At 32.4% G+C, this 13,555-nt stretch overlaps 1 protein-coding gene across 1 annotated transcript in view; it reads left to right on the top strand.

Annotated features, from left to right (window-relative positions):
• Positions 1–457: 457 nt before the first annotated feature.
• Positions 458–13,555, top strand: part of LOC134266728 (dynein axonemal heavy chain 8-like) — a gene marked incomplete at its 5' end in the record, with an annotated part of 101,370 nt that continues 88,272 nt past the window's right edge. The window contains 6 exons of the mRNA XM_062748948.1: positions 458–613; positions 1,010–1,099; positions 1,863–1,955; positions 2,032–2,136; positions 8,714–8,852; positions 12,603–12,717. Coding sequence (XP_062604932.1) covers positions 458–613; positions 1,010–1,099; positions 1,863–1,955; positions 2,032–2,136; positions 8,714–8,852; positions 12,603–12,717 — 698 coding nt within the window. The remainder of the gene's footprint in view (positions 614–1,009; positions 1,100–1,862; positions 1,956–2,031; positions 2,137–8,713; positions 8,853–12,602; positions 12,718–13,555) is intronic.

The raw sequence follows: 13,555 nt of genomic DNA, 5'->3' as shown, positions 1-13,555 counted from the left end.
TGGGGCATGTAAGTCAATGGTAACATAGAGAAGGGGGGGGGGGCTACCTAAGTGTATAGTTATGATAAGAAATGGTGCCTCTTTCAAAATTGTGTACACCATGGCCTCTCTGGTTTAAAAAATAAACCAAAAATGAACCAAATTGAATGGTTGAAAAGTTGTTGCTTGATGCTCAGGTGACCTATAAGGCCCATGGGCCTCTTGTTTAATTAAGGGGCCAGTAAAAATTTTGGTGGGCCAGTAAATTTTGAAAGTTCACTGGTCCGACTGGCCAGTTAGTTTGAAAAGTTTTCGTGAAGACTGTTATAACACCTAGATGTCAAGGTAAATAATTTGTTAATCATAAATAAATAGCTCATTCCTATTAAATCTCAAACCAAACAGAGCAAAATAATTATCATTAAAATTACATTCTCTTCCTATAACGTGTAGATTTTATCCTTTACTATGATGATAGGTGACTTCCCTGAATCACAAATATTTCCGAAGTCATTTGGAGGATTCTCTGTCACTCGGCCGTCCACTTCTGATTGAGGATATAGAGGAAGAACTAGATCCAGCTCTGGACAATGTTTTGGAAAAGAATTTTATTAAATCTGGCTCAACATACAAGGTATCATTTTTATTTGTGTATTTCATTTGAAAAAGTTTAAAGGTTTTTTTTTGTGTGTGTGTCCTAAAATGATGTCACCCCCACCCCCCCCCATCCCCAAAAAAAAACTTTGTTTTAGCAAAACCCAGCAGTGCCACACTTTTTCAAAGTAAAATTAAAATATGACTAAAAAAATTTTGTTGTAAGTCTTAACAAGCATAACACCAAGAGGGAGATCTTATGTATAGTATAAAAACTTGTTTTCAGTGTACATGTGAATTGAAACTCAATTCCAGAAAAGTAATGGAGTGCTGCAGCAAAAGAAATCATACAGATGGATTTTAATTAGTGATAGTCTCTTAATGTCAGATTTGGTTTACAATATTGCTTATAATCTATTGTTTTAATCTAATGTAGGTCAAAGTTGGTGACAAGGAGTGTGACATAATGAAAGGATTTTATTTGTACATGACGACAAAGTTAGCAAATCCAGCCTATACTCCAGAAGTAAGGTTCATTGAGTGGTTTATACTTTATTTCATATTTGATGTTGAATTATTGAATTTTGAATATACTCTCATCATCAAAACTACTACATTAATTTCCTAAAACAGCTTGTGAAAGGATTATTTTTCAGTAAAATTTTTAAAATGTGTGATCTGCTATTGATGAAAACAGATTATTTCATATTGTATACTAATTTTGAATTAGCTGTTAATGGTAATAAAAATATGAATGAATAATATATTTGTATGCATTTATTAAGGCCATAATAAAAATATTCCTAGATTCTCATCCCCAACTGCCCTGATTTTATACCCCCGCCTCGATTTTTTTTTATTTCTGTTTTTCTTCATCTTAATTCTGATCGGGATCGGTATTCATCTACTATTCTATCCCGCGAAAGTCGGCATGATTTTGACAGCTGAAATGACGGTAATTGCTGTAATATATGCGTATATATTTTAAATAAGGGTCATTGGTTGAAAAAGATTGGTGATGATGTGAAGTAAGAGATAATTGAACCTTTACTATGACTTTTATTTGGGTATTGTAGATAAAATTACACCGATTGACCAGGTCAATAAAAAATCTGCAAAATTTAAAAAATATAAAATAAAAGCCGCCCGCCCGCCTCGATTTTTAAAAAAATTTGGATGAGAATCTAGCAATTTATTTATTATGGCCTAAATGTGGCTAGAAATAAGTACATGCATGCACATGTGATTTTAAGTGTTTATTTGTTGTGAATCATGATTCTGTTTTCTAGGTGAGTGCTAGGACATCAATTATAGACTTTACCGTCACAATGAAAGGATTGGAGGATCAACTTTTGGGGCTTGTTATTTTAAAAGAAAAGAATGTGAGTATTGTTCCTGTCATGGTGCTTCTTTATTTAAAGCAGGGATTATACAATTAGTTGCTTTTCTTCATAACAGGAACTGGAAGCTGACAGAGCAAAACTGATGCTAGATGTGAATTCAAACAAGAGGAAAATGCAAGAATTGGAGGATAACTTGTTATACAAATTGACAAGTACAAAGGTATTTTTTCTTATTTCTTTATTAAGGCCATGCAAGAAATGTGGGAGTCCTAATGAATCTTTCAATCTCTCAGTTAATTCTTTTTTGTGATGTGATAAATTGAATAGTTTTCAATATAAAAGTTTAATTTTTACTGAAAAAGTTAAAAAATAAAGCTTGATGCAGCATTACTGAGTGCCTGCATGTTTATGGTATTAATAATTTATGACTGGAATCTCCAAAAATGGCTCTGTTCATAAAATTAAAACAACCGGGCAATACGCAAATTTCGAGATTGTAACTCTCCTACGATAGAGGCGCAAAAAGTATCCATTTCAGCATGGAGGTGGGAAAGGTTGTTTCTGTATACAAATGTGAATAAATAAATAAACAATATTTATGGCATTTAAATATATTAAATTTTATTGATTAGATAATAATGTTAAGCAGTGATGCATTTGATGATTTTATCAAGCTTAACTATGCATATCTCATCTCTTGTCTGAAAAGTCTTACATCCACTGATATTTTCTTTTTTTTAACAATTTTTTGCTTTAAAAAATGATGCTTTTACATTAATTTGGTTCTTCTTGAGTTGTAGAGTGTATCCTGAAAATCATGTATATGATAAACCAGTATATGGATGATACAATGTATCCATTATATAAATATCTGTCCCACCTGTCTGTTTACCAAGGGAGATAATCTCAAAACTTGCGTATTGAAATATTATTATACCCCCGCAAACGAAGTTTAGGGGGGTATATTGGAATCACCATGTCCGTCTGTCTGTCTGTCCGTCTGTCCGTCTGTCTGTAGACAAGATTTTGTCCGCACCGTTTCTCAGGAAGTGTTGGATGGATTTGTCTGAAAATTTATACACTTATAATTCACCATGTGAAGGTGTGCACCTGAGATTTTCATCATGATTGAATGATTTTTCTGCATTTTACAGGCGTATTTTCTTTTTTATTTTGTGATTTTGTTTGGGTCATAACTAGAAAACTATTAGACTTACAATCATCAAACTTGGACAATTTATGCATCTTGGGTAGACGGTGTGTCACGACCTATTTCAAGGTCACTGTGATCTTTAATATAAGTGATTTTTTAAAAAAAAACTAAATCTTTAAAATTTTAAATTTCATAATCCTTAAAAATGTAAAAAATATAGTTGTATCCTTATTAAAAAATGCTAAATTAAGTAAAAACTAATTTTTTGTCATATACTTTACAGCAAATTCTATAACAAATGTTAATGAGTTGAGAGGAATTCAGTTTGTCCCATGGGCATAATTATCAAGCACTGGTCAAGGAGAATTTTTGATAGCAGAAATGTGCATGTCAAATTAGAGAGAAATTAATGAGTTCATTGTCGGGGGTTAACTGGCAAGAGCATCTCTAGATCTAATCTTAATTTACCTCTTGGGAGTTGGGTAAAAAGAAATGGCCTTGTAGTTGCTTGTGTTAATTAAGAGTTCTTGATGGCTGTAGTTCAGATAAAGATCTTTCAATTGGTGTAATGTAATTAAAACAAATTGATGTTTTAGTGTATGATTAAAACTGAATTAGTATTGTATAATATAATTAAAATTAATTATACATGTGTTCATTGAAAAAAATTACATTTCAATTTTTATATATTTGCAACAAATTGCAGTCATGTCTCACTTGAATTTTATAGTCTAAAGAATAATTAATTTTTGATTTTTTTTTTATTAGACTGTAGCATTTCCATTATTTCATAATATTGTAATAAACAATTTAAAGCTGCAGATGGATATTTGTTAAGCTCTAACACAGCCAGTTTAGAATTATATGATGTATTATTTGTTTTAATTAATCCCTACATTGTAAGTCTCTTAGAGATGTATGTACAATATTTTAAACATGATAAGAAATGGAAATTAGATCATTGAAATCTGTGTCAATCTGTTAATTAAGGTTACTTAATTTTCTTGCACCCTAACCAATTTATGATTATCAACAATATTTGATGGGCTTATCTTGCTGTGGCACGGCATTTTATTAGACAATAGTGAATACCTCTTACTAGATCCATAAAATATTTCTGAATTGGCACCTACTCTGAAAAACCCAGCGGGGGTATTTGTCCCTATTGGACAGTTCTAGTTTTAATCAAATGCTTGAAAACCATTATAGTGGACTGACATTATTATAATTTGTTGGAACATTGATATAATCTCGAGTTTCTACTTTGAATAATGGAAAAAACTAGAGCCGAGCTCGTTGCAAAGCAACGAATAGGTCTTCCATTGGAGCTACGGACTAGAAGACGAGGTCAAAAGCCACAAACTAAAGATATACAAGTAAAAAACCTTGTAAGAGAACCTTGTAAGAGAAGCAACTTACAATGTTTCGCTAGGAAAAAGACTGTAAAGGAATAGTAGTACGTGTGACCTTGATCTTTCCAAATAACCTTGTGCTAAGCAATAACTAACTCTCGTTAGAGCTAAAATTGAGATAAATAGAGTTAGGTCAAGGTCAAAAGAAAGGCCAAGTTCAAAAATGGTGATGCCATTAAATAGCTCTCATCAGTATGCATCAATATGTGAAGTTTGATAACACCATTTTGAATGGTATGTTTAAAACTGAGCTAAACACTAATTTAAGAAAAGTGAGGTAAATACATGTATATAAAGTCAAGTTTAAAAAAATGTTAATGCAATTGCATAACTCTAATTAATTACTATCAGTATATAAAGATTGATAAAAATATCTTGGATAGTTTGTTTGAAACTGAGCTTTGAACTGAGCTAAAGGCAAAGGATGGAAGACGTCCGACAAACACCAAATGCCTTGGCCATATTCATGGCAGGGCATTACATGTCATGTATGATTATTGGTTTACATAAAAATAGGTCGTAACTTTCAGTCTCGGAATTCAACCCCTAAACTACATGTATATATGCATGTACAAAAACAAATCAACCGACTGACATTCTCTGCTTAGAAGGAAGACATTGTATTCATTTTGAGGGATGGGGTACTTATAGTGATGAGAGGAATTTAACAACCTGTCGGACCATGAAACATTATTTTGGAATGTCTGTATACAGCTGCGTGGCTTTTCTTAGAATGAAATTAGTATTTTTTGAAATATCTAAATAATTCTTTTATTGACGCCGTGATAGGCTGTATAATAGCTGTTCGGATATAGTGCCGTTTGAAGGTCCAACACCTTTCTTTTAATATAACCAAAGGTTCTAGTGATCTTTTTTCTGTATAGTCGAAATGCATGGGAGAAAGAAAAAAACGTATGGGGTCGTTCAAAAACAAATTAATGATTTGTGTTTTTCACCTACACAGACACTTTTTTTCTTCTGGTTTTCCTTTTTTGTGAATTGCCGTTTATTTTGTTTACAAGTTTGTGTTCATACCGCTGCTCAAACGCGCTACCAATGTGAGAGGAGAAAACAAGACGTCGTCAAGCAACAATGACTGACCAGATGGACGTTTATATACATTGTAATCATTATACAACCAAATATCAGAGCGAATCGATAATTTAAGTACCTAGTTAAATACATAGGAATTCAATAATTAAGGAAAGAATTTAATTTATATTTTATGATAAATAGGCAATAACGAATTTTCTAATTTTGTAAAATCGTATTCTGAAAGCTCTGGATGTACATGTATATGTTTAGCCGCTCTTCTATGTAAAAGTTCATACATATAAAACATGTAATTATTATCGGCTGCGGTAGCGGCCAATCTTTATGTGATTGTGTTAGAGAGTGCACATGGGGAAATGAGACTTTTTTTATTACTTCAATAAAATAATTCGTAAATTATAACAAGTAAAAATCATGCGTAAAATATTTCAAAAACTTGCATAAACTTAATATTAAATGTTGAAATATATTTCAATTTCATTGTCATTAATATCTCATGATCATTGATAATTTATGGTCATATAAAAAGAGTTTACATCAGATACTCCCCAGCCTGAGAGTGTGTAAGATTTGAAAAGAAATCTCTTGATTTTCCGGATAATGATGATGTGATTAAAGTGCATGGTGAATAAAAAAAATGAGGAGTTTTTCAACTTCTAGTAAAAATTGTTTTGAATTTGCTCTACATCTACAAATGACACAAAGATCATGAAGATATTTTTTTTTGATTTTGCACCGGTTTGCAGCATAGCCTGCTCTGCAGAAACCATGAGCATTATCACGTAATCAAGATCCAGGGTATCGAGGCTCGGAAAGGGCCACACCTTCATTTTGATGACAATAAATTCTTATACATCAATGAATATGATTTTTTTTTTAACATCGATAAATCTATTTATGAGCAAATGCGATAAAATTATTTTTTATTTTCCTTTGAAAACAGCCTGAAATAGAATTGAAAACTATTTCAGCTTTGAATATCTTGACGTGCTTTCCTGCATGTGAAAGAATTTTTCTGCTTTGCATCAATTAAATTTGTACTGACATTGTACATGTACAGGCATATAAAATATTCTGTTTATTGGACGAAATAGTATACCATTCTGTACAATATCATTTTAAGTTTAGTAGCAAATAACTGCAAACTCAAAAGTGCTTAATTTCATGTTGGATTTCCCCCTGTGAATTAGAAACATTAAATCCACTTACAATTATCATGCATGCGTACTAGTAGTTTAAGATTCATAAAACAATTACCACTTCGATAAATACAGGGAAAAATGGTGTAAACCTAGCTCGTGTTTTTTTTTTCGGCTATAAAAAGCATAAAACTTGAAATGAATAAAGGCGATTACGATTGATTAAAACAAGCTGAAATAGAGTGAAATTGAATGATATGAAAGGAGTCGACATGATCATGATGATTTCAAACCCAATTTTCCATTTGTAACTATCGGAGTACACAACTGATATTCAAATCGACATACCCGCTGCTATCTGCGGACACGTGCTTGTAAATGAGGACTGGGCTACAAAGTTTTAGACACAAAGCGACAAAGCTGGATGTAAACTGTTTATTACAAATACGTGAATAATAGTATATTTTAAAGTATTTTTTTAACGTTCAGTGTTTATTGATATAAAAAAAAAATAATGGAGAAACGAAAGAGTGATGGTAAAAAGTAAAACGTACATAATAGTACATTACGTATCACAAGACTTCCATCACTAATTATAATTATTTGCCGAAGCCCCTTTTAAATTACAATTTAAATAAAATACATTAAGACGGAATAGAGAAATAATTTTTGCGTGAACAGGCCAAAGAAAGCGATCACAATTCAAAATGATTTATGCACCAGTGTTTCGAATTACGATTAAATGAAAGATCGGTGAAGTATTTTTATTGATTTGATAAATTAAAAACATGATTTTCTATAAATTGATAGGTCTTTGTACACAATGGATTTTAAACACGATCACAGACACTTGCATTGTTTACGACAGGTGGCTGGTACACTAGTGACCTCGATCGACAGCGTGGGATTCGGGTGTTGGGTTACATAACTGTTACAAACATCTAGGCGATCTTGGAGATCGCCAAATGTATACAACTAATGATCGTGAATTATTCGATGCATAGAGTTAAAATAACTTATAATTGTTATAATAATCAATGTATAAAGATAGATTTAATATATTCCATTTATGAAGACGTGTTCACTATAAAACTAATTAATAATAAATAAAAAAGAAAGACTAATCGTTATAAATAATTTAATAGTGATCCGTAAAGCACGTATAAAGCCCTATTTAGAAGAAAATTAAAATTGAATACCATAGGGTTTATTACTGATAGGAAGTTTGTGTAAATTATACACATGAAGAGGTCTGATTTCCTTTCCGAATGAAAAACGCTACCTGTTTACCTGGCCTGCTTTCAACTACATATTACGCAATACCCCCGGTATAATCGAACACAAAACATTTTCATCAGATTAAAAAGGTGTCAAAGAACAATTTTGTTCGTATAATCCAGATCGAAATATTTACCGTTTTTGAGTTATAAAGCAAAAACTTTCAAGCTCCCTAAATCCCTAATCATAGGGGCCAGCCCCTTTTGAATAGTATGATATGAAAGCCCTTGCATTTATTCACAACTTTTGTTCAACATGTCTTAACAAAATATTTTTAGTTTTCAAGATAAAAAGGAAAACGTGTAAATTTTCGCTCTTTTAGGCGTTCTATTTTTTTACCCCTGTATAACGCCATTTTGAATAGAGAAATCGAAAAACAAAAAACGATGTGCACAACTTCAATCCTTCTGCTATCTAAAACCAGTAAAATTTCTGCTCCAGCTCTCGTGGTCTCTGAGCCTTTGTCTGGAAATGAAAGCATATAATTTTTCGTTTAAAGGGAAATAACTCAAAACCGGAAGTGACTTTTTGAAATTATCGACAGCACTCTGTTAGAGTTTATTACCGTCTATAATGTCTTAAAATTTGAGCAAAATCCATTGAGAATTGAGTGAGATATGAGGCCTCAAAGTTGGCGTCTAGTAAGAAAACAAAAAAAAGAATAATAAGAATAATCTTAATCTTCAGAATCAGTAGAAGGTCTTCCGTTGGAAACGGAAGACCTTAAATACAGCTTATTTTTTGTATGGAATGTTCTGACAGGGATCCCTAGTAGATGATGAATCCCTCATTGAAGTGTTGTCAGTAACAAAAGTTACCGCTGCAGAAGTCAGTGAGAAGTTAACTGTGGCAGCTGAAACAGAAATCAAGATTAATGAAGCTCGAGAAGAATTTAGACCAGGTATTCCTATTGAATTCAATGTGCAGTCAAACCTCTTTATCTCGTATGATAGGACCAAGAAAAAACTTTAAGATACTTTAATGTCTTTAATTTCATGTGTTCAATATATCACAATTTACAATATCTGAGCATTTCACCATGGTTTTATTTCCACAGATAATGACCTTCTCGTAGCGCAATATTTTTAATTGTATGAATAAATTTTGAAAACAAAGAAGTTATAGTAAACTACTATTATTAGGGAAAAAAACGCAACAAGTGACTTTAACCCCTTTTTGTCATGACCTAGGGTTATCATATACTGTAGAAGCACAAATTTTCGTGGGCATAAAATTTCGTTGTTTTGTAATCAAAAATAGTTTCGTGGGCATTTAATTTCGTTGTTTTGAAAGTAACCCTATTCAATATATAGTCATATAAAATTTCGTGTGGGATTTAATTTCGTTGAATATTGTTAACAACGAAATAAACGAAATTTAATCCCCCACGAATATTTGTGCTTTTACAGTATACATTTAACTGAGTTAATATTTTACTATTACCAAGTAGAAAAAAATCTGTTTATTAAACTGTATGAATAGATGAATGCATTGTTGGCAATATCTATGATGGCTTTATGTTCACGGAAAATTCCTCAGTTGTGAACATAGAGATTTTAAAACCAAGGCAATGTTTTCTAATTCTACAGTATCTGAATAATATATAGTTAAAGAATATATGAATGGAACTTTCAAATCATTTTTACATGTCCATGGTATTTGAGATATCAGAGTTCTAGAAACTTAAATTCATCTGTATCAAGAAAAATTTTGAAATTTAAATAATAAACCCATAGTTTTTCAGTGTTGAGAGATTTATTTGGTTTTTAACTTTTATTTAACACATAGGACAAATTTGAAAGCACTTAACTTTTTTTTAGTTGAGATAATGAGCAACACATTTTTGCCATTCATCATTATTCTGAATATGAAATGCAAAAACTGTTTAGAGCTGATTGCAATAGACCTAACGGATTACACTGTTTGTGACGTGCTAACGCTTTGCTTGTCGAGAAGTTTATTTACTACGTCACATTCTCGCCACATCAAAGGAAGTAGCCGAGCCCGCTTCTCAACCAAGTAAAGTCGATCAGCTGCAATATACAGCTTATTTGTTGCGTTCAAAAAATGGAGTAGACAGTCCTGATGTCGTTTTCTTGAATAATTACCTGCATAGTTTAATCCTGATGTCGTTTTCTTGAATATTACCTGCATAGTTTAATGTCTTTAAAAGTTGAATTAATCAGTTAAAGCATTTTATGATTTTTTTTCAGTCCATTACGAATACATGTATTTACATTTGTCGATTATTTTATTCTATCGCAAAATTTACATTTTTTCATATTTGCGTACATGTATAAAAATCAGGTCGATCATTAGATTTATTAGTTACGCGTATCAATCCAAGTCATGCATTCTGAGATTGTTGCAATTTAGTACAAAATACTGATGAAAAATAGAGCCCTCTCTCTATGCATATATTCGAGTGAAATGGTAAAGAGGGAAGGCTGGGGGAGACGTGTGCATTTACTATCAATTTTTTTCGATTGAAGTTCAATTTATTTTTGTTTTAACAAATTTTGTATGTATAGTATAGTTAATACCGAAGGACAGAATATGAAGCCTAAATCTAAATACACACGCACTTCCTGATTCCTAGAGAGGGGCCTGGCAGATTTTGGAAGTGAGTAGTTTTTTCTCGAAAAAATGATTTGAAATAAATAATCTATCTTTGACCAGCAAGAAAATAAATAATCTGTCCTTGGCTAGTACTTCACCCCCCCCCCCCCCCCCCCACACACACACACACACACACACACTCGAAATAGAGTTTCCCTTTTTTCTTTGGCAAGTCAAACTTTTTTTTCAGATGAAAAAAAAGAAAGAAAATAAGTCCACCTCTGACTTACATACAGAAATTTCACCAGCCATTTCCTGGGTGTCCCTTTACTCACACAGTGTTTGTAGTCATTTTCTCAGTGTGTATATATTATATATAGGCAGCTGCTGTAACAAGGATCAATCGTTTCTAGCTCTGTTTTTCTTTCACTTGTGTTAATACAATATAAATATTCCATTTCAAGTATGAATTGGTGATAAGTATATTGGAAGCCGTTTTCTCTAAACGTCGTATTATATTAAGGAATAGCGCATTAGATCGGGGGAAAATAAATTGAATTGCATAATTATTTAACATTGTCTTAGTATGTAATAAAGCTGTCCCAAAGTTGCTGAAATTGCACCTGTTTCTTTTCTAAATCCCCCTTCCCATATATGGAGGGTGTTTATGTTTGCAAAATCTCTGCAGACGTAGTGCTCAGTATTGTGTCCCTGTTATGGGTATACATGTACCTACTGCAATCTCAGTTTTATAAAGGATTTGCGAAAATGTGTTTTGGGGTACTCTTTAAGTAATGCACAATATCTAAAAATTCTGCAGCAGTATGTTGTATATGAGCAATCAGAATGGGTTAAATATTTTATACTGATAATTTAAAAAATTCAGAGTGCCAAATTACATTGTAACGAAAATACCAGATCATATTTTAAACATCAATGATACAATATAGTGAAATACATGTATGCAGCCACTGAAACGTTTCAGAGAGAGAGAGAGAAAGAGAGAGAGAAACTATCATGTGTATTTTTTCTATGTACAAGTTCTAATTTAATATTTTGACATAATTATTGACAATTATGAATGCTTCTCTTCTCGACAGAAATATTCATTAATGTATGGATACTAAAGTACATATTAAACTGATATGATACGTATGTTGGGGTATACATATAGAAAAAAAATCTATGTATACTTGTATTTAGCTCTAAAGTCCTTCACTTCAGGGTTTAATACATAAACGGAATATTTTTTTGTCACAGAAAAATCATTTTTTTTATCAGCAGTGATTTGAAACAATCAAAATGCTATACCATCCAAGAATGACCAGGACGAATACGTAAAAATCCAGCAATTTATATTGAACATGAACATGTACATCATTTTATATTGCATGTATACAGTGGCATATACACAAATGGCTATAAAATAAAATTATCACCTCGCCTACAATTCATTATGGACTCTAAAAAATGCATATACTATAAATAATGCTCTTTTCAACTGTTTAATGAGATTTGTGCAGGAAATATTCGACAAAAGGACGACTGGACTTTTGTAAACCCGTTTTAAACATCTGCGATGTGCATTGCAGTTGACCGACTTTAGCATGGGAGAGACGCGATCTCGGCTACTTCCTTTGATATGGCGAGAATGTGACGTAGTATTTAAACTTCTCGACAAGCAAAGCGTCAGCACGTCACAAACAGTGTAATCCGTTAGGTCTATTGCAACCAGCTATAACTTCAGCATCTCAAATGCCATGTCAAATACCATGGATATGTTGAAGTGATTTGAAAGTCCCAACGACTTGATCTTATAAAATTTTACCTTTGATGTTTTGAATCCTTGGATATGAAAGGTTTTTTCCTTGGTTGCATCAAGTTTGAGATAGCAGAGTTTGACTGTATTTTAAGATTCAATATCACAAATATTGTTAATTTTATCTCGCTTTACAAAATGATAAAAGTGAGTTGATCAAATATTTTATTCAATAGTTTATGTTGTTGTTTAATTGCTTGGAATCTTTTAAACTCATGAAAGAAAAAAGTAAAACAAGGTAAGATTTCTAAGATGTTTGAACATTCATTATAGTTGCAACAAGAGGCAGTATACTCTACTTTCTGATTTGTGATATGAGTGTGGTGAACAGAATGTATCAGACTTCATTAAAGCAGTTCTTGGGACTGTTTGATATATCAATGTCAAGGTAAGTGTTTCTAAATATTACATTTCAGTAATCATAGGATTAAAATAGTTTTAAGAGGTTTTATTTTTAACCCCCTTGAAAAAAGAGACATTGGTTTACACTTTTCGGAATGTCAGTCGGTAGACCAAGTATTGTCCACTCTAGATCTTGAGAATACTTTGCTTGAGAGACATCAAACCTGGTACTTTTGCAGTCTCTGAAAAGTAGATTACCTCTTCTGGCCCCAGGATCATGAAACAGACTTAGACTTAAGTCAAAATTTCAATTATCTATAAAATCTTTAAAACTTGGTAAAGGAAACTCATAATTTGCATGCAACAGCAGGCTGATGATACAAAATCAGAAAGCATTTTCATTTTGGGCTGCTTGACCTCTAAAAAATTTCAGCATCTAAGGCATTTTTTGACTTAAGCTTAAGATGCTTCATGATCCCGGGGCCTGATTTGTGGTCACTAGGTCAAGGGTCAAATACCATGATACTCAAAACACTTACTTCTTTTTATAGTAAGTCTTGCCATTCCCAGATTATCACTCAATGCTGGGTTGTGTTTCTAACTAAATAAGGTTTTTTGAACTTTGTGGAGGGGACGGTGGATTATTGCTCCTGAATTCCATGTTTCTGGAACTTGAAAGTGCAGGAAATCCAGAGCTGCTTCCACCAACCAATGGAGGAGCAGTCAGGGTTTTGAATGTTGCTCCTTGTCATATCCCTGCAACTTAATGAATGGGAATTCGAGGTATCGCTTCCCAAGTTTTTCCTTGATTCAAATGGCTGCATGTACATCCCTGTCCTAGATGGGTTGGAGAGTTGTTTTGAAAGTTGCAATCTCTCACCTTT

The sequence above is a fragment of the Saccostrea cucullata genome, unplaced genomic scaffold (assembly GCF_032062105.1).
Source record: "Saccostrea cucullata isolate Sc308-1 unplaced genomic scaffold, CSIRO_AGI_Scuc_v1 ctg1177, whole genome shotgun sequence".
NCBI classification, from domain to species: Eukaryota; Metazoa; Mollusca; class Bivalvia; order Ostreida; family Ostreidae; genus Saccostrea; species Saccostrea cuccullata.
Note: the sequence above shows the minus strand (reverse complement) of the source record. Positions and strands in the feature narration are given on the sequence as shown.